The sequence below is a fragment of the Typopeltis vanoorti genome, chromosome 15 (assembly GCF_054136105.1).
Source record: "Typopeltis vanoorti isolate ZY-2024b chromosome 15, IOZ_Tvanoo_1.0, whole genome shotgun sequence".
NCBI classification, from domain to species: Eukaryota; Metazoa; Arthropoda; class Arachnida; order Uropygi; family Thelyphonidae; genus Typopeltis; species Typopeltis vanoorti.
This window is the reverse complement of record NC_143563.1, coordinates 120,985,890-121,008,730: the sequence shown is the minus strand read 5'-3', so window position 1 is coordinate 121,008,730 and position 22,841 is coordinate 120,985,890. Positions and strand designations below refer to the sequence as shown.

The 22,841-nt window shown below is 35.1% G+C and overlaps 1 protein-coding gene across 5 annotated transcripts in view; it reads left to right on the top strand.

The window, feature by feature from the left end:
* LOC150099108 (protein disulfide-isomerase A5) overlaps positions 1 to 22,841 on the top strand; it is a 953,872-nt gene that overhangs the window by 196,871 nt on the left and 734,160 nt on the right. For all 5 annotated transcript variants that reach the window (XR_016549469.1, XM_090404751.1, XM_090404750.1 and 2 more), the window contains exon 7: positions 11,656 to 11,716. Coding sequence is in view for 4 of the 5 variants with exons in the window: in XM_090404751.1 (XP_090260877.1) it covers positions 11,656 to 11,716 (61 nt within the window). In the remaining variant the exon portion in view is untranslated. The remainder of the gene's footprint in view (positions 1 to 11,655; positions 11,717 to 22,841) is intronic.

The following is a 22,841-nucleotide window of genomic DNA, read 5'->3' as shown; positions in this document are numbered from 1 at the left end:
TCTTGGGATCAGATAACAGTGCAGTTTATTCAAAGAAGTTTGAGCTAATGTGATTTTAGAATGAACATTTCCCTGAATCTTTGACAAATTAATATAGCCATACTTGTCGTAGGTAGGGATTGTGCTTCATAGCTAATGCAAACTTTAACGGTAGTCTCTCAGACTTGTAGCAACTTCTGTGTAGCACACCTATCTTCTTTCATTTATCACTTTGTGATTGAATATGCAGAGCATGGTCTACCATTCTTGACTTGCCATACAGATGATTTTTGAATGTAGTGCTCATGTTCTTCAAGACAGAATGTCAAATTCCAAAGATCTAAGAGACAGTCCTTTGTGATTGAACATGCAGAACATGGTCTGCCATTCCTGACTTGCCATACAGATGATTTGTGAATCTAATTCTAATGTTCTTCAAGTTAGAATGCCAAAGATCTGAGAGACAGTCATTCTAAGACCACATTAACACAAACTTCTCCAAATTAACTACACTGTTATTTGGTCCCTGGAGTGTGCCTTATTAGGGCATTAATTCTTTCTCAGTTACAGTTTGAATTGTTTCCATAATATTTTCACAATATTCTAAACGAGTGGTGCCTGTCTGTCCAGTTGTAATTTGTGCTCTGATAGTGGTGGTTGGAAAACCTGCAAAATATTAGCAAGTTCAGCAAATTAATTATTGTTTCTTTTTCTAGTGGTGTTATACTGTGAAGCACTTATAAATTTATCTTCATGTATGACATTATGAGGAACTAAATGTAGAAAATATGGAGTAGCGACTGATGGTGAGTGAGCAGGAGGTATATGTGGTATTAAGTAAATTTGATGTCAGTAAGGTAATATGTTTTAATGTCATGTCATAAGTCTTAAGGGAATGCTCCATCGAGTTTAAAGGCAGTCTTGGCATACCTGTTTAACAAAATTCTTGCAACAGTGTAAACCTCTAAGGAGTGGAAAGAGGGCAAAATTGTTTCTACTTTCCAAAGAGAATGTTATGATCGAACATACAAATTATAGGTAGGCCATCTCTCTCTCTCTCTCTGGATTTGTTTTGAAAGTGCTGGAGAAGGTGGTACTAAGAGTTAGATTTTGGTTGATAATAGCAATATTCTGTGATGGTCAGCATGGATTTGCTGAAACATTACCTCATTTTTAGGGAGATAATGTTTCAGAATGACTCCCTTAAACAGGTATTACAGGGTGACAAATGCATTGGACAAGCAAGATACATATACAGTAATATATTTAGATTTTGCAGAAGCCTGTGATAGATTGTCATACAACAAATTGATAAATACATTGGAATGGGTAGGATTAGATAATTTATTCAGTTGGATAGGTGATGGGCAGTCAGATAGGTATCAGCAAATTTTGTATGAAGTATTCTGTAAGAGTGAAGTCACTAGTGGTTTGCTGCTGGGATCTGGCTTAGGGCATTTATTGTTTAATTTGTGCATTAATGACATCAAAACAGGTTTATCTAGATATATGCAGGTGCTTTACAGGCGATTCAAAGTAGGGAAGTAGAGTAGATGTTATAGCATTGCAGGAGGATCTGAATAGAGTATAAGTGTGTAAGTGAGTGTGCTGCTAGAATTTTAAATTTGGTAGGCAAGGATAGAAATTCAGGGTGTGTACAGTTTGTTAGAAAATTTGAAGGAGGTGGTGGAAATAAAGGATGTAATAGTGGTGGTAGACAGAAATTTAAAATTAATGGGTCCTATTGCCAAAATTGTAAGGACATCACAACAGATAATGGCATTGATAAGAAGGATCTTGACATTTACAAATGAGATCTTGATGAAAGTCTGATAATGTAATGTACATACAGTTTGATCATCAGAGCATATGTGTATTACTGTATATAGATGGGGAGGGGACACACGTGTGTATGGGATGGTCAGCATAGGAATGGGATGGCCTAGGATGTAAGGAGTTGTAGTTAAGTCTCAAGTGATATTAGACTATCTTATTATGAATAAGAGGAAGAAGTTTTTGGCATTGGTTAATGTAACCTTGCCTTGACAGATGATGATATAGTCACAGGGATAGAATGTGAAGGGTTTTTAGTATTTTCATGGAGGATAGAGAAGACAGGATGAAGGAGTTTGCTGCCAATGATAGCTGATGAATTGCAGCCAAAAAGAGAAAGAGACATGTTTTTTTTTTCATTTGAGGCATTCTCATGTAAGATTTAAACCAATTGGACAAAATATACAGCAACCAACTGTATATTTTGGCCTATGGAGATATAGATTGGGAAGAGGAAAGATCATATAACTGGAAGGAAATAGAATTTATACACTAAGAGATAATTACTTGAAGCAGCATGGGATTTGGAGACTTAGGATATGTGAGTGTTAGAATTGGTCATAGGCTCAATGATATGTCTATAACTGACGTGGCCATATTGCCTCTTACTTGGAAGAGTTAACATGCAGTCTTGACTTGGGAGGTTGCAGAATGTGGAATTTTCAGGTAAGAAGTTGTAAAAGTGGAAATACTGGTCAGGTCATTAGGACAGGCTTAGGAGGCAGCTTGAAGCAGTGCCATGTACAAGAATCTGCAATGGAAGGATGTTAGCATTCATGAGAGATGGTCACAGGGTATCTGTAGGTAGTAATATCAGACTATATACCCAAGGTCATCAGAATAAATCATTGAGCAATTAGATGGATGAGTAGTACTATTATGCATGAGCTTCAAATAAAAGATAATGTTATGGGGGATATCTAAGAAGAAAGGTGATCAGCAAACTCAATACCAGTACGATGCTCAAGCATGACAAGTGACCAGTCTGATAAGGGGAAAAAAAAATTCACATATGACGTCCGTAGACACCGTACAGTCACTGCCATACCTTACTTGGTTTTGGCAATGATCTTTTCTGCTAGAATAAGTGGTAGGGTCGCAGATTCCCTTTCCACACAAAGTTTGTAGGACAATCACAAACATCCATGCCCCTGGTGGGATTCGAACCTACGACCTCTTGGCTGGAGAGTGGACACGCCAACCACTCAGCCAACCAGACTGCATGATAATGAAGGCAGAATTATATTATAAGATGAAATTAGTTGAACAGGCCAATGGCAGTATCAAAAAGTTCCTTTGCTATATTATAGTAAAAGGAAGAATGGCTATGGAAGTATAAATTTAACATGTGCTAATGGTATTGAGATGATAGAAGCAAATGAAATAGTTGAGTTACTGAGCGACCACATTGCAAGGGGCTGTTCTATCATCCCTTAAAATATTACTGTGACAAATGTGACAGGAACTGGTATGAGAATGGAGATTGATGAATTGGATGTTCTTAGGATATTGCAGAATCTCAGTGCAAATACAGCCATGGAATTAGTTTGGATGTCAGCTTGCATTTTTTGAGAATGTGCAAAGGCAGTGCCTGTTACTAGGCTATTTAACTTAAGTATCAGCTCCGGTTCAATTCCAAGGAAGTGGAAGGAGGATAAAATAATTCCTTTGCATAAAGGAAGCACCAAGGCTGTGGTAGCAAATAATAGAGCAATCAGCGTCCTGAGCATGGTGGTGAAAGTACTTGAAAAAGTGCTTGTGAAAGTTGGTCAAAGAGAGGATTCAGGAATGGGTGTATAAGAATATAATACTCTCTGGGAAGAAAGAGGCTTTGAGAAAGGTCTGTCATGCATTAGTAATTTCTTAACTAACTTTTTGTAATAGTTACTTACTATTATAATAACGGAATTAACTCAAGTAAAATATTCTTTATTCGTAGAATTTTCACCTGAGTATCACAGGCATCATCAGTACAAGTACAAAGGATAATTAAACAATAACTGTTATATTCACAAAGCACCACCTAAGTAGCTAAGGTTGAATTTCCTAAATTTATTTAAAAAAAAAAAAATTATATACATTAACTTGTATACTTGTATACAATTACAAGTTAAGAAAGATTTGCTGATTTATATAGTACTATCTTCCACAAGGGGGGAAAGACATAGACCATTGGATCTGTTTAGGTTAGGGAAGTGAAGTAACGTTTCACATGTTTCTTTGTAAAGCCGTTCCATTAGGAACCGACTTTTGTGAATGAATTTTGTTGTGTTCCTCTGAACTCTATGTCTAGTGTTGATGGCATGCTCTGCAAGTCCAGACTCTTCAGGTTCAAGGTACTGGATATACGACTTGTGTTCTTCTAACCGGATCAGAGCAGATCTTTCTGTTTGTCCGAAATATGATAACCCACAAGAGCAGGGAATCTGGTAGACACCTGGATAGCTGAGATATTTGAGCTTGTCCTTTGGAGATGTGAGGAATGTGGAGATTTTTTTGATGGGTCGAAAGGCAACACACATATATTTAGTGGTTTTAACACTTTAGCTATGCATTCGCTAATGCCTTGCACATAGGGGATAGGTATATGTGTATGTTCTTCTGTATTTGAAGAGGATGCTGAAGCACGTCTACTTAAAGCTCTCTTTATGAAGGAATTTTTATAATCATTGAACATGAAGGAGGAATTAATCTATTAGTAATTCTATTTGTAATAGTTTTGAAGGACAAATGGAGTGGGCTCTATGAACCAGTGTTTTTATAGTACCTGACTTTTGACTGCGATGGTGATGTGATTCAGCATGGATGTACTGGCCTGTATGAGTCTCCTTCCTATAGACTGTGAATTATAGGTTAGCATCTGGTTGGCAAAGAATTAAGAGGTCTAGAAAGGCTAACTGCTTATTTACTTAAACTTCTAGGGTGAACTGGAGCCTTGGATGAAGTGCATTTATTTTTTATTTATTTTTTTATTTATTTATTTTTGAAGTGCATTTATTTCTGGATGAAATGTTATTTCATCCAGACCTAACCTTTGGTTCAGATATGTGGACGGCATTTTTGCCATATGGAAGGGCACTTCGGAAGAATTACAATAGTTTCTCTCAAAAATAAATGCACTTCATCCAAGGATCCAGTTCACCCTAGAAGTAGAAGTAAATAAGCAGTTAGCCTTTCTGGACCTCTTAATTCTTTACCAACCAGATAGTAACCTACAATTCACAGTCTATAGGAAGGAGTCACATCTCATCTGAATCACATCACCATCCCAGTCAAAAGGCAGGTACTATAAAATCACTGGTTTATAGAGCCCACTCCTTTTGTTCTTCAGAAGAACTATTACAAAAAGAATTACAATAGATTAATTCCTCCTTCATATCTAATGGTTATAAAAATTCCTTCATAAAAAGAGCTTTAAGTAGACATGCTTCAGCATCTTCTTCAAATACAGAAGAGCCTACACGTATACCTATCCCCTATGTGCAGGGCGTTAGCGAATGCATAGCTAAAGTGTTAAAACCACTAAATATATGTGTGGCCTTTCGACCCATCAGAAAAATCTCTATATTCCTCACGTTTCCAAAGGACAAGCTCCCACATCTTAGCTATTCAGGTGTCTACCAGATTCCCTGCTCTTGTGGGTTATCATATTTCGGACAAACAGGAAGATCTGCTCTGATCTGGTTAGAAGAACACAAGTCGTATATCCAGTACCTTGAACCTGAAGAGTCTGGATTTGCAGAGCATGCCATAAACACTAGACATAGAATTCAGTGGAACAAGACAAAAGTCATTCACAGAAGTTGATTCCTAAAGGAATGGCTTTACAAAGAAACATGTGAATCATTATCACTCCCCTAATCTAAACAGATCCAATGGTCTATGTCTTTCTCCCTTGTGGAAGATAGTACTATATAAATCAGCAAATCTTTCCTCACTTGTAATTGGATACACATATATGTATATAATTTTTTTTTTTTTTTTTTAATAAATTTAGGAAATTCAACCTTAGCTACGTAGGTGGTGCTTTGTGAATATAACAGTTATTGTTTAATTAGCTTTTGTACTTGTACTGATGATGCCTGTGATACTTTCTGGGAATATTTTACGAGTTAATTCTGTTAATATAATAGTAAGTAATATGTCTATCCACAGTTTCTTATCACTATTTCCTTACTGAAACTTATATCTAATAGATAAGCTTAGGTATTGAACATTATACATAACTTATTTTAATTGTATTACATCACCAAATGAACAAATTATAAAAAAAAAATGTGGATAGCTGGCATATATAATTTGCTGGAGCTTCAGAGCATGAAATGACATGTTACACTTTTTTACATATGGTTTCTTTGGTAATGGCTTGTTAAAGACAATAATATAATTATTTTTATGAATTGACTTTTTTTGCTAAGATCTTAGTCCTATTGCTATAGGCTGCTTTGTCTGTCATTTGAATATAAGTTTACTACCAAATTGTAGTAAATTGTATATCTACAATTTACTACAATTTGGGAATGATGATTGAGTGCCATGTTAAATGTTAGTCATGATTTCTAGAGCAGATATTTTTCTAGGAGTAATGGCAAAGTGATGTAGCAGTGAATTTACTACTCCACAGCTTTGTAGTTGCATCCAGGGTGATTTTTTTTCTTTTTGAAGGCTTTAAATTTTTTCATTGATAATTTCTTAAACATTGGAGAGGGTCCAGAGAAGAGTGACTAAGACAGTATCAGAACTCTGGAATGATGACTATGGAGAGAGAGGTTGAAGAAATGTGGATTGCAGAGTTTCCCAGATAGAAGGTGATATGATACAGATGTTTAAGTTAGTGACAGGATTATAAAAAAGAGTAGAAGGTGAAATGGGAAGAACCAGTGGTCATCCCTGGAAGTTGTGTATGAGTGTGGTGAAGAGGGTGTGAGGAGTAAATGTTTTACATGGAGAATTGCCAGTGAATGGAATGCATTACCATAATATGTTGTTAATGCAGGGAGTGTTAAGGATTTTAAGATATTATAGATTTGTTGTCACTTGAATGAACCTTCCATGATGAATCTTCCATCTGCAAGATCGGTACTATCAACATAAGAAGCCTGAATGGCAAAGAAATGGAGCTAGGAATTAGATAAGTACCAGATCGACATAATAGGGGTGACTGAAACAAAAAAGACAAAAACTGGTGAGATCTTTCTGAGCAATAAATACAAAATGTTATATTCAGGCAATGGCAATCAAGGAAAAGAAGGAGTAGCCATAGTATTCAACACAAAATACGAGGCTAATCTTCTTGATTGGCAGTCAGTCTCAAGTAGAGTAATATGGGCAAATATGAGAATGAGGAACTCGACAATGAGACTTATTTGTGCCTATGGTCCAACAGAAGGTTCTACTAAGGTAGAAGTGGAGGAATTTTTTGAGGCTTTAGAAAAAGCAACTGACACAATGAAAAAGGAAAAGTTGGTCCTTATTGGGGATCTAAATAGCAGAGTAGGAAATGATCGTGAGGCATACAAAAATATTTTGGGAAAATTAGGAGAAAATAGCAAAGCTAATAATAATGGCAAATATCTGTTGGATTTCTGCTCAGGACATGGACTGGTTATTACTAACTCCATGTTCCAACATAAAAATGTGCACAAATTCACATGGAGAGAAGAGGCAAGGAATAAGAAAATTCTCATTGACTATGTTATTGTTGATAGTGATGTTTTCTCCCTGGTGCAGGACACCAGAGTGTACAGAGGATTTGAAATTGGAAGTGATCACTATTTAGTCTTGAGCAGGATAAAATTGAATTTCATATTGAAAAGAATAACATGTAAGAAAGTTTTAAAGAGAATAAAAGTTGAGCAGCTCTCAGATGGAAACTGTAGACTAAAATACACAATTGAAGATTATTGAAGAAAAAATCAAAGAGTTTGAGAACAGGAATCAAACCTTGGAGATTTAGTGGCAGACTCTGAAGAAAACATTGATTGATTCTGCCAGATAGGCATGTGGTGAGGTTGTCTGCAAGGATAAAAAAAATCAGAGCTCCCTGGTGGACACAGGAAGTTAAATAGGCAGTGAAGGAAAAGAAGAAAGCATATCAAAAGTTCCTGTCAAATAAGTCGGCTTGTGCTCTTAGAGAATACAGAGACAAATGCAAGAATGCTAAACACTGTGTAAAACTAGCTAAACAAAAGTCACGGGAGGACTTTGGCAAGAATATAGAAAATAAATATCAAGAAGGTGGCAAAATATTCTGGAGGTTGTTGAAGAAGCTTAGGAATGGAGGAAAGAGGGCTGTAAAAGGAGTTAGAGATGATAAAGGTGACATGAAAACGGGAGGAAAAGATATCCTCGAAGTATGGAGTAATTACTTTGAAAAACTGCTAAATGAAACAAGCAGTGATGACAGCACAGTGATAAAAAACACTGACCAGGCATGCAGTCAGGAATACATATCCATACTTGAAGTAGAAAAAGCCATCAAAATCTTGAAATGTGGAAAGGCAGCAGGAGTAGATGATATTCGACCAGAAATGCTGAACTATGGAGGTACAAAAGTCTTACAGTGTCTGCACTGCATAGTACACATGGCCTGGACAGAGGGACGAATTCCCGATGATTGGAGTAGAGCTCTTATAGTACCCATATATAAAAAGGGAAATAAAACTGAATGTGAGAATTACATAGGTATTTCCCTACTGAGTGTTCCTGGCAAGATCTATGCGAGTATACTTGAGAAACGGTTGAGAAGAATTGTGGAAGAAAAGCTTGGTGAAGAACAAGCTGGATTCAGGCCAAATAGAGGCTGTCAGAATCAGATCTTCACTTTACGACAAATAGTCGAGAAAGCATGGGAATATAACAGAGATCTGTATTTAAGCTTTGTCGATTTGGAAAAGGCATATGACAAGGTGCCAAGAGAGAAGCTATTCAATACGCTACAGTTATATGGTGTCAATGGGGCATTATATCAAGCAATACTTAGTCTTTATTTCAGTTGTAAGTCAGCTGTAAGAATTGAAGGAAGTACAGGAAGATGGTTTAATGTTAAATCCGGTGTGAGACAAGGATGTACATTATCCCCTCTGTTATTCATTATCTATATGAATCACATTATGAAGGAAAGTGGTATTAAACATGATATCAAAATTGGAGATGTTAATATCAGCTCTTTGCTTTATGCGGATGATGTTATACTTCTAAATAAATCCGCTACAAGTCTGCAAGATTCTCTGACTAAATTGAATAGCTGTTGTAATAGATAAGGTATGAAGGTCAGCAATAAAAAGACAAAGACAATGAAAATAGGCAGAATCATTGAAAATGTCAACTGTGTTGTGAATGGTGGAACAAGTGAAACATTTCAGCTACTTAGGCACGATTTTTACTGAAGATGGTAAATTAAGTATAGAAATAGACAACAGAATCAGCAAAGCTGGTTTGGTAGGAAGTCAATTGAGTAAATTCATATGGAATAAGAGAGAAATTAGTCGGAACACTATATTAGCTGTATACAAGACAGTGTTCAAACCAGTTTTAACTTATGGATCTGAGAGGTGGGTTAGAAGTAAAACACTTGACCAAAGACTAGAGACCGCAGATATGAGAGTCCTGAGAAAGATTAGTGGCGTGAACAGATGTCATCAATGGCAGTATCATATTAAAAACGAGGATATTAGGAAAGAACTTGACATTGTCAACATCCAGGAATGCATTAGCAGAGCTAATCTCAGGTGGTGTGGTCACTTAAACAGAATGGGCGAAGAAAGATTAGCAAAACAAGTGTTCTCTTCCAGGTTGGCAGCAAAACGACTACCAGAGGAAGACCAAGATTGATACGGTACAAAGTGCCTTAAATGATAGAAATATAAGATCTGATAATGTTGGAGTCTTGACAAGTAACAGACTTATTTGGAGGAAAATTGTAGATAGGAAGTTAGTAATGATGTAATTTTTTTCATGTAGTATTATCATATCCTGTACTCTCCTTGAGGGTACATGGCCGGAATTTGATGATGATGATAAGCCAGTTAATGAACATCTTTTTTAAAAAATATAAGCCTTATTTATAAACTGACCATAGATATTTAATTCGTACGTATGTTCGTGCAGTATTGCCTACCGGTTTCGGTAGTAACTGATTAGCTTTCTCAAGGCTTGCACAGTACAAAAAAAGTAAATGCAAAAAAGGTTTAAGAATACAAAAAACGTTAGTACCTGTTAGGTAGCTAAGGTAACTCTTTCGTGTGACAAGTCTGTATGAATCGTGACTTTCTGCCAAGTATCATGAATACGCGTTACATGCAAACGCGTAATATGATTATTTGCGTACTGTAGTTGTGTTGGACTGAGAGAATTAATTAGATTTTTCAAAGTATTGTTCAGTATGGTCCCTTGATTTCTATTTAGGTTGCTGCCTGTAAGTAGCACTACTGCTGCTTCTTTGAATAATCGATGTCTGTAATCATTATATACATATGGCATAGAACTGTTATCCCAGTCTATAGTGTGGTTTGAAGTTTCATATTAAAAAACCTCACCATTTTGCACTTTATCTTCTTTAGAGTAGAGGATATAGTTTTCACTCTAGTAATCTTTACTTCCATATGATTTTACTGATTTCTCAATCTATTTTCCTTGCTTTTTGTTGTAGTTCTAATTTCTCTGTTTTCAGCTTTTAACATTGTTCTCATTTTCCAAGTTTCAGTTCACACTGATATTTCTTCATACTTCAGGAATACATTTTTCTTTCTCTAGTTAATTTCCTGCATTTTTTTCTTGTGTCTTCTTTTATAGATATCCTTTGTATTCTGTTCTTGCAAATAATTTGCACCCCTGTTCTGTTAAAGGGACTTGGTGGCTGTTATTTGCTTTTTCCTCTGTATAGTAATATGCTTTAGAAAATATTGAATTGGTTCCAACTTATTTTCTTCACTGCAATTTAGAACCATTTTCCTCATTTCTGCTATGCTTGCATTTATGTCAAGCATTGCCAAGCCGAACAACTAGATCTATGCCAATAATGACAGCTAATAAGACTTTGCTGTTTTCATTTATAGTTTGGCTAGTGGTTTCATTCATTTTATAGGTAAGTAATTTAAAAAATATTCAAAGAATTTATAATCTGAGTTGTTATAGGGTAATTTCCATTATTCTTGACTATCAGAAATGGTCTAGCATTATGGAAGGTTTGTTCTAGTCACTCATTTCAAGAACTGTTTCTAGGCCATTTTTCCATGCTGTTTAAAAAAAAAAAAAATACCATACAACTCGCACTTTTTCAGACATTAATTCCATTTGAGGTTGGAAACATGAAATGACTGCAGTTATCTGTACTCTCTTTACCCTTAAGTGTACAAATTGTTGATAGCCCTCAACTCAACTACCAGTAGTTACTGAAGGTGCAGTCTGACAGCTCACTGATTTCCAGGAAGTGAGGTTGAAAGAATTTTGCCTATTTCCTATTGAGAATGAAAAAGCATTAAATAATTTATTTTGAGGATTTATCTGTTAATCAATAGCTTTTTATGTGGGAATGCTAGGTTGTCTGAACTGCTGAGTTTTTTTTTTTTTTTGCTTTGTTTTGTTTTTTCTTTCCATTTTCTCTTAATATTTTGAGAATGAATATGAAGCCATTAATCTTTCTTTTTGAAATCTGTTTTGTTCTCCATTTATAGTTTTTCAAGGATAGAATTCACTAAATTTTTCAGTATTTTTATTTCTAGTTTATAACTTGTGTATAACACATTTATTCCTCTGTAATTTTGATAATTATTATTATTCAAAATTAAATGTTAAATATTAATTTCTCTGTTAAACTACTTTATATCTCTGAAATATTAATAGGCTCTAGGAAGACTTTTGAATAAGGAAAAATATCCAGTTATGATGATGTTTTATGCACCATGTAAGTTTATTTTATAAAACTAATTTGGCTTTAATTCTTAGTATACCATATTTACTACTCGAATATAACTTGCCCTTGCATATATCTTGCACCCCTGATTTTACTTTACCAAAAAAGAAATTAAAAAGTTTTGCATATACCTCGCACACGGAAAAAGGCTAAAGCTTTAAGAAATTGATAATGAATGTTGTTATGGCAGAAATACTAAAAAAACTTTTGGATGTGAAGACACTGTGCCCATTATTCCTGGTGGTCTTACACCTTGTCTACAGACCTTGGATGTATCGGTCAACAAACCATTCAAGGACTATGTACAAAAATTCTACATGGAGTGGATGGAAATCTGGTGGCTACAACCTGACTCCAGTAAGGGAGATTAACCTTCCTACCGGCTAGGACGTCTATAGACGTCCAACTAAATCTGGATAAGATTCAGCCCACCTGTTTAAAGAACCTGGATAAGAAGTGCAATTTGACTGTCATGTCCATTAGAAGGTGTGATAAACCCTCACGCTGAAGAGAAAGGTTAATCGGATTATCTCCCATTCGTAGCTGCCTCTCAGTTGCCTATAACAAGGAACAGACTTTCTTGTTCCATGCTGGTGAACTGGATTTTAGTTATATATGATAGACTAAAAATAGAGAAATTATTTATATTTTTGTTTTCTCTTTTTATTGTACAATACAATTTTAATTTCTGGACAAAATAAAGGTCTTGCATAATTTCTTCACTTAACCAATTTAATTTTTTATTTTTTTGCGCTAATTTTTTTCTAATCGCTACTAGACAAAAGATTTTTCTTTGTTCTCGAAGAAATTAATTCACGATAATTATTTGGAATATTCTTTTAAAAAAAGAAAAGAAAACTGGCTGCTGACGTTCCAGGTTATATTAATTTTATTTTTGTACAAAACCATCGAAATCGAATAATACTTAACAGATTTGCTTTAGGACACGCTTGAGCAACTTTGCTTTATAGAGAATAACATGAAATTCTTTCATCATATTACTAAATTTTTTCTTCATGTTGTATAGTAATCTGTACTTTCACTTTCTTGGTTTCCTTGTATAATTGGTCATTACAAAATGAAATTAACAGTTATGATTTAAATTTATATTTTCTGTATAATTCAGATATTTTATTCTCCAATTTTTAAAGTAAGCGATACATTTGCTTATTTTTATCATTCAAAATATGTATATCAAATGTGAAATTTCATTTCCATATTTTTACAATAGAATTGACTTTATTTCGCCTCTGATAGTTTAACCCCCCCCCATTGCATTACTATCACACACCCGAAAACTGTTATGAAAAATAGGTACAGTTTTTATTTAATTTGTTATTTTTCTCTAGTAATTGTTCCACATAACTTTAATTTTTCGATACTGAAACTATGTGGTGATTATTATAAATTAGCAAATTATAAATCAGACAATATACATATTTCCTGATTATTATAAATCAGGAAATTATGTGATATTCGGATACAAGTGAAATTAATATTTAAAATCACTGTCATCCTTCAAATGCAATATCAGAATAAAGAAAGTGAAAAACCTGAAGTTTCGAAATACATTTCGAAAGCCCGCTCTCGAAATGTATTGGTCTACAGACTGGATTCTGAACACGCCAATGTTTCGTGATGTTATGACTGAAAAACAATTCAGTCTCATCATGAAGTATTTGCATTTTCAGAATAATGAAGAATAAGATCAGGCAACACATCCTTGCGTCCTCAACAAAATTTATGATTTTCTGATGAAAATCCGTCAAAAATGTAGATCACTCTACATTCCTGAGAGAGACTTGAGTATCGATGAAAGCCTTATGCCATTCAAAGGTGGACTGAAATGTAAGCAGTATATTCCCAAAAAGAAAGCGAAGAATGGAGTAAAATTTTTTATGCTTTGCGAATCTGAAAGTGTATATCTTTGGGATTTCAAACCTTATACGGGAAAGCAAACTGTAATCGAGCACGATAAATATTCGGATCTCCTCTTGTCGATGCGTGCAGTAATGCAGTTACTAGACCCTTTACTGGGGAAAGGTTACTGCATTATAATGGATAATTATTATATGTGTGTCCTGAACTCGCTGATTTGCTTTTACAGCATCTTACAGATAGTTATGGTACTGTAAATGCAAAAAGGCAAGATATGCCTCCAGATCTGGTTTCAAGAAAGCTATCAAAGGGGGAAATCCGAACTTATCAGCGAGGGAAAGTCTTTGCACTACGTTGGAAAGACAAAAAATGTGTGTTTCTGCTATCTTCCCTGCACAATCCATCAGCGGAATCCGTGGAGAAGCATGGTTTGAAGAAAGAAAAACCCATTGCTGTGTGTGCATACAACGACACTATGGGTTGAGTCGACAGGTGCGATCAGCAGCTATCATTCTACTCTGTAATGAGGAAACAGCATAAAAAATATTACAAAAAATGTTTGGACATGTTATTTGAATTTTGAAGTGTTTGGATTTTGTTATTTGGAACAGTTTCCTCCTGTACAAGAAAAAATGTTTGTCTACCATAACATATCTAGAATACAGAATAGAAATTGCGAAAGCATTGCTGCATGCACATGCACCTTCTTCAGCAAGCAGAAAAACAGGAAATCCTGTCAGACATCTGAGGTTGAACGCTGCTAACTCCAACCATTATCCCGAAAATCTACCACCAACGGCTAATAAAAAAAAAACCTCCACGCAAATATTATGTATGTAATAAAAAAAATATCAGCAAGGAAACAAAAATCTGGTGCCCTGAGTGTAAAACTGCTTTGTGTGTTTACCCTTGCTTCAAGGTGTTCCACGCTGTTCAAGAATTTTAAATTCTGAACAGTATGAAATAAAAAATGTTTGTTTTCAAGGCCATCAAAACAGTCCTTTTCAGGACTACAAATATTGATAGAGGGATACCCGAATGCACTGTTTCTTTATCATCTTGAAGGCTAATTTTTAAGTTCTTTTTATGACACAGAGAAACTGGAAAGAGTATTCCAGGTAAAGTATTTCATCAAAACAATAAAAAATAATGAAATAAAATCTACCCTATATATATATAAAATGATAAGCTTTTTTATGTCATGTTTATCGAAACGTTTTGAAACTCAGGGGCTACCCTGAGTGTCGAGTCATCAGAATTCAGGGGCTGAACCCCCTTTCGAGTTATCACAATTGAAGGAGAACTGGTCTACCATACCGGAACACGGGGGGTTGGGCATAGCCCCCCTAGTTAATAAATGAAATATATAAATAATAACGGGAACATTTTCACCTTGCCAACACTCAACATTGATGTGATATGGGTTCCAAATTTCTTGTTTCGGAGATATATATATATATATATATATTACAAAGTTTTGTAATAAAAATTTCTGCTACAATGAAGTTTGGCAGAATCAACAATATTATTATCACCTTATTTCTGTTTCTCGTGTGCGAGAAAAACGGTAAAATGTCACTCTTATAATTATATGAGATGTTATAATGGCAAAAATAGTAAGAAAAAAGTCATTTGCAGTTTCTCTTCAAAACACAAAGAAAGAACATTGTAAATTCAGCCAGTGGAAAAGAAAATACTACATATTTTTCTCCTGTTATCTGGTTTTTTTTCTTATAGTTCAAAGAAGAAATCACTGCATATAACATGAAGTCTGCAGGAGGGAAAAAAATCTGGAAATTGGTTACATTATAACGAATAGAGAAATCATGTCAGAAAAATTATTCACGTATGATTCTAATCTCAGCAGACATAACATTTTCTTCTAGATTAGATATCTAAAGTAACTGAACCTTTGCTACTATTTTACACTAAAATGAATGGGTATGTTCCCCAAGTGATTTACATTTGTAACAGCTGTCTTGCGAACGATTTATGAAATAAATTATCTGAAATATCCGCAGATTGCTTAGGTCTATATCCCCCCCCCCCCAAAAAAAAGATTATGAAACGCATATGCACCTTTTCTTTGAAAATAATTCAGATCCTCTTTTTCAAGATAATTGTATGATTTAATTTCTAATTTTTGATAATAAAAGTGAAACTGATCATTATAAATTAAGCAATTATTTTGGCCTAAATAATGTATAAGCATGTAAACGAAATATCAGTATTTCTGTTAGAATATAGGTAATCAACAATCGAAAAGGAAACAAGACATTCTTGACATATTCTGCACTACAGCCTGGGGCACTTTGTTCTCCCCTTTCTTCTCAATAGCACTGAGGGTAATAAGCCTTCAACGTTTCCTCCAGCTAAGAGGATATTACCAAGTATTTAGAAGACGTAGATTATTTCAGAAATAGCTTCCAGCAGAAGAAGTAATATTTAGATTTTTTTAAAGAAAAACAAACAAAAATAATACTACTGAACTTTCTTTTGTGTGGTATGCATATAAACAATTTTGCATGGTGAAAATATAGCATATTATTTCTAAAATTTCACATAATTTCAGTGGGCAGTAGAACAGCTGGTTTTAGATTGCAAATAAATAGAACAGAATTAGAAGTTTCACAATACAATCTGATTGCCGTATATCTTTTGTCAAAATGGTAAAATGAAGTAATTGATTTTGAATGCTGTCTAGAAAAGCTTTCAAACCTGTGAGTTCTAGGAGAGGATAAGGGGGGGGGGGGGAAGCATTAGAAAATCTTCAAAATGAAATGAAAAAGAATTTTGAATCATTCCGTATATGATATTTTTCCCATTATATTTTCAACATATCTACGAGGATGTGCACTAGATATTATCGTAATATGCATAATACAAATAAATAAATAAATAAATGACGAAGGCGAAGAATCACTGCTAAAATATCATTGGATATAAATTTTTGATACCAAAAAGACACACAATCGGAAAGCGAGTAATGCAATGTAGCATTTTAACATTTTTTTTTATTTTGTCTTTATGAATAACAAAAAATCGTTTCTAAATCTGAAATGTGATGATCCATATAATGCTATTTCGCTAGAAACGAAAGAAAAAGGACATATTTATTTCAATAAATATTATTTAAAAATATAAATATTTGACATAATATTTTCAAAGCAAACATTTGAAAATTTGAAAATTCGAAAAAAAATTATTCAATTATTATACGTAAAGTGAAAGAACAATCAGTGCAACTCTTCCGGTGCACTGATTTGTAGAATAAAATACACCAAATTCACTATCACTAAATAGATTCATTGCAAAAGCTGATCAGTGGGCATTTCAGGATTGATTTTTTTTCGCATATGTGAAATTGGTTTCAATTTTTGGGAAGAGACACAATAAATCATTTTAGAGGCAAGAAAGGTCAAATAACTTAGGACAGTAAATGAAATTCTAAGCAACACAATAGACGTAAAGACAGGGGGAGGGGACACAAAGGTCACTCAGCAACAGTTAATCCACTAATGCTATAGAATAGCCGTAACGAGATTAACGGCGGAGGAAGGTAATGGCATGATAAAAGGTAGAATGCCGACGAAGTTTTGATCCATGAAAAAAGCTAGGGAGTGTTGAATATTTCATCCACATCGGCCGGTTGGGAGGTTAAGAGACCATCATTAAAATTGTAGTGCAACTGGATTTTGAGAGTTTTGGGACATGATTTCTCCAGAAATATTTTTTTGGAGATTTTTTTTTAAAAACAGGCATCTCTGATGCCCTGAATGGGAATGAAGATGCTGTTTATGTAGATTGACAATGCACATGAGGAAATTGCTCTCAAGACTGGAATAGCAATATCAAATAGGAGATTCTTAGTACCTTCGTACCCATTTTCAGTTTTTTTAAATCATGGTGATCTTATGATTCCAAAATGATAAAAGGGCAAGCAATAATGAAACTGTTTGTTTGAATTTAATTACAGAAGCATTGTTCCTAAAGATTCAAATATATCACATGGTGAAGGTGAGTGGCTGATTGTGTAAATAATGTTGATAATTAAAATTTAAATGCATTCATTTTATAAATAATGTGAGCAATTTTATTTATTCATTTGCAAGGGGGTCCCCCTTCCACTAGCCAACTCATTTTTAGTTGAAAGAGACCAGATAAATGTTCCTCACATATTGGACGGGAATCGAACCTAGGTCTTTCCGACTAAACAGCTTTGTCTATACTGATTGAACTGCAGAGCCTCTATATGAGTAATTAAAATTAAAAAAATACTGAGGATTTAATTATAAGCATAAATTTAGTTGTTTCCTGCAAAACTTTTGCAAAACCAATTATCTCACACCACAATTTTTTAACTTTAATTTTGAGGAAAAACGTGCGAGTTATATTCGAGTAAATATGGTATGTCCCTCCCAAGTTAAATCACTACCATTTGTAAGCTCATATAATAATAATAATATTTGTATGGGGTTCTCACCCCTTTTTTCCTTGTCCCTTTGGGGGATGGATTGAGCCCTCCTAATGAGTGATTGATTAAGTATATATATAAGTTTTAAAAGAGGTATACCGTGAGTAGACATATCGATACAAAATTAATAACGGAAAAAACTCGCGAACAAAGATTATTTAATAGTATAATTTTTGCCTGTGTGTCACAGGCATCTTCAGTACGTATTAAGCTCAAATTAAACAAGAACTGACAATTCCAAAACGTGCCACCTAAGTAGCTGGTGTAAGATAACTAAAAAGGTCAATAAATTTCATCCTCATCATCATCATCATCATCATCAAATTCCTGCCATGTACCCTCAAGGGGTGTACAGGATATGACAGTACTACATGAAAATTTTACATCGTTACTAACTTCCTATCTACACTACAATTTTCCTCCAAATCACTCTGTTACTTGTCAAGACTCCAACATTATCAGATCTTATATTTCTATCGTCTAAGGCACTTTGTACCGTATCAATCCACCTATATCTTGGTCTTCCTCTGGGTCGTTTTCCTGCCAACCTGGCAGAGAACATTTGTTATGCTAATCTTTCCTCTCCCATTCTATTTAAGTGACCATACCACCTGAGATTAGCTCTGCTAACGCATTCCTGGATGCTGACAATGTCAAGTTCTTTCCTAATATCCTCATTTTTAATATGATATTGCCATTGATGCCATCTGTTCATGCCTCTAATCTTTCTCAGGACTCTCATATCTGCGGTCTCTAGTCTTTGGTCAAGTGTTTTACTTCTGACCCAGCTCTCAGATCCATAAGTGAAAACTGGTTTGAACATTGTCTTGTATACAGCTAATTTAGTGTTCCGACTAATTTCTCTGTTATTCCATATGAATTTATTCATTTGACTTCCCACCATACCACCTTTGCTGATTCTGTTGTCTATTTCTATATTTAATTTACCATCTTCAGTAAAAATCGTGCCTAAGTAACTGAAATGTTTTACTTGCTCCACAGGTTCTCCATTCACAACACAGTTGACATTTTCAATGATTCTGCCTATTTTCATTGTCTTTGTCTTTTTATTGCTGACCTTCATACCATATCTATTACAACAGCTATTCAATTTAGTTAGAGAATCTTGCAGACTTGTAGCGGTTTTATTTAGAAGTATAACATCATCTGCATAAAGCAAAGAGCTGACATTAACATCTCCAATTTTGATATCAGGTTTAATACCGCTTTCCTTCATAATGTGATCCATATAGATAATAAATAACAGAGGGGATAATGTACATCCTTGTCTCACACCAGATTTAACATTAAACCATCTTCCTGTACTTCCTTCAATTCTAACTGCTGACTTACAACTCAAATAAAGACTAAGTATTGCTTGATATAATGCCCCATTGACACCATATAACTGTAGCGTATTGAATAGCTTCTCTCTTGGCACCTTGTCATATGCCTTTTCCAAATCGACAAAACTTAAATACAGATCTCTGTTATATTCCCATGCTTTCTCGACTATTTGTCATAAAGTGAAGATCTGATCCTGACAGCCTCTATTTGGCCAGAATCCAGCTTGTTCTTCACCAAGCTTTTCTTCCACAATTCTTCTCAACCGTTTCTCAAGTATACTTGCATAGAACTTGCCAGGAACACTCAGTAGGGAAATACCTCTGTAATTCTCACATTCAGTTTTATTTCCCTTTTTATATATGGGTACTATGAAGCTCTACTCCAATCATCGGGAATTCGTCCCTCAGTCCAGGCTTTCTGAACTATGCAGTGCAGCCACTGTAAGACTTTTATACCACCATACTTCAGCATTTCTGGTGGAATATCACCTACTCCTGCTGCCTTTCCACATTTCAAGCCTTTGATGGCTTTTTCTGTTTCAAGTATGGATATGTATTCCTGACTGCATGCCTGGTCGGTGTTTTTTATCACTGTGCTGTCATCACTGCTTGTTTCATTTAGCAGTTTTTCAAAGTAATTACTCCATACTTCGAGGATATCTTTTTCTCCTGTTTTCATGTCACCTTTATCATCTCTAACTTCTTTTACACCACTCTTTCCTCCATTCTTAAGCTTCTTCAACAACCTCCAGAATATTTTGCCACCTTCTTGATATTTATTTTCTATATTCTTGCCAAAGTCCTCCCATGACTTTTGTTTAGCTAGTTTTACACACTGTTTAGCTTTCTTACATTTGTCTCTGTATTCTGTAAGAGTAAAAGCTGACTTATTTGCCAGGAACTTTTGATATGCTTTCTTCTTTTCCTTCACTGCCTCTTTAACTTCCTGTGTCCACCAGGGAGTTCTGATTTTTTTATCCTTGCACACAACCTCACCACATTCCTCTCTGGCAGAATCAATCAATGTTTCCTTCAGAGTTTGCCACTGAATCTCCAAGGTTTGATTCCTGTTCTCAAACTCTTTCATTTTCTTTTCAATAATCTTTCTGTATTTTAGTCTACAATTCACATCTGAGAGCTGCTCAACTTTTATTCGCTTTAAAACTTTCTTACATGTTATTCTTTTCAGTATGAAATTCAATTTTATCCTGCTCAGGACTAAATAGTGATCGCTTCCAATTTCAAATCCTCTGTACACTCTCGTGTCCTGCACCAGGAAGAAAACATCACTATCAACAATAAAATAGTCAATGAGACTTTTCTTATTCCTAGCCTCTTCTCTCCATGTGAATTTGTGCGCATTTTTATGTTGGAACATGGGGTTAGTAATAACCAGTCCATGTCCTGAGCAGAAATCCAACAGATATTTGCCATTATTATTAGCTTTGCTCTTTTATCCAAATTTTCCCAAAATATTTTTATATGTCTCACAATCATTTCCTACCCTGCTATTTAGATCCCCAACAAGGACCAACTTTTCCTTTTTCATTGTGTCAGTAGCTTTCTCTAGTCTCAAAAAATTCCTCCACTTCTATCTTAGTAGAACCTTCTGTGGGACCATAGGCACAAATAAGTCTCATTGTCCAGTTCCCCATTCTCATATTTGCCCACATTACTCTACTTGAGACTGACTGCCATTCAAGAAGATTAGCCTCATATTTTGTGTTGAATACTATGGCTACTCCTTCTTTTCCTTGCTTGTCATTGCCTGAATATAACATTTTGTATTTATTGCTCAGAAAGATCTCACCAGTTTTGGTCTTTTTTGTTTCAGTCACCCCTATTATGTCGATCTGGTACTTATCTAATTCCTCAGCTAGCTCCATTTCTTTGCCATTCAGGCTTCTTACGTTGATAGTACCGATCTTTAACTCTGGTGATGTTGAGTTGGGGTTTGTTTTCAGATTTGTTCCAGTAGCTGACTTTTCGCTGTTCGCCCTGGTTCCCTGGCGAAAACAACGGGGGCCTTGTTTAACCGGGCGACGCCCCAGCCGGCATGAAATTTTGTCATGTTGTACCATCATTTTGTATTTTGGTTTAACCAATAAGAATACAATTTGGTCGGCTAAATTCCAAATTGCCAGCCCATCCTCGTTCATTCAGTATCAAAGTAGATACCCAACAGGGTGCACCACGAGAAGGTGAGGATTGGACATTAGGTCAGAAGCCCTGGTCGGTTCTCTGCATTCCTTTAAAGGCTATGTGGAGGTCTCCTCTCAGTTATACAGCTTTGATAAATTTCCTTTAAAAAAAAAAAAAAAAAAAAAAAAAATCAATACAATATAAAGTTAGGAAAGATTAGCTGATTTGTAAAGTACTAACCCCCATAAAGGGGATAGACGTAAGCCGTGGATCTGTTTAAGTTAGGAGAATGAAGTAGAGTTTCACATGTTTCTTTATAAAGGTGTTCCTTGAGGAACTGACTTTTGTGAAGAAATCTTGTCTTTCTCGAATGAACTCTATGTCTCGTGAAGATGGCATGTTCTGCATGTCCAGACTTTTCAGGTTTAAAGTATTCAATATAAGATTGGTGTTCTTCTAGCCGAATAGAGGCAGATCTTCCCGTTTATCCGAAGTAAGATAATCCACATGAACACGGAATCTGGTAGACACCTGGATGATAAAGATGGGGAAGCTTGTCCTTAGGAGAAGTGAGAAAGGTGGAGATTTTTTCTAAATGGTCAAAAGGCAACAAAAATATTCAGTGGGTTTAAAACGTTTGCTATACGTTCACTGATGCCTTGTACATAAGGGATAGGAATGTGCATTATTTCTTCTGTGTTTGAAAAGGAACACATATTAAAACACTACTCAAAGTTCTTTTAATGAAGCAATTCTTATAACTATTAGATAGAAAGGAAGAAGTTATATATTGTAGTTCTTTCTGTAAAAGATCATCTGAAGAACAAAAGGAGTGGGCCCGATGAACCAGTGATTAACACAGAAGATATAACGCGCATTCCTATCGCTTATGTACAAGGCATCAGTGAACGTATAGCAAAAGTTTTAAACCTACTGAATATTTTTGTTGCCTTTCGACCATTTAAAAAAACCTCCACCTTTCTCACTTCTCCTAAGGACAAGCTTCCACATCTTAATCATCCAGGTGTCTACCAGATTCCGTGCTCTTGTGGATTATCTTATTTCGGACAATTGGGAAGATCTGCCGCTATTCGGCTAGAAGAACACCAATCTTATATTGAATACTTTAAACCTGAAAAGTCTGCACTTGCAGAACGTGCCATCTTCACTAGACATAGAGTTCATTGGAGAAAGACAAGAGTTCTTCACAAAAGTCAGTTCCTCATGGAGCACCTTTATAAAGAAACATGTGAAACTCTACTTCATTCTCCTAACT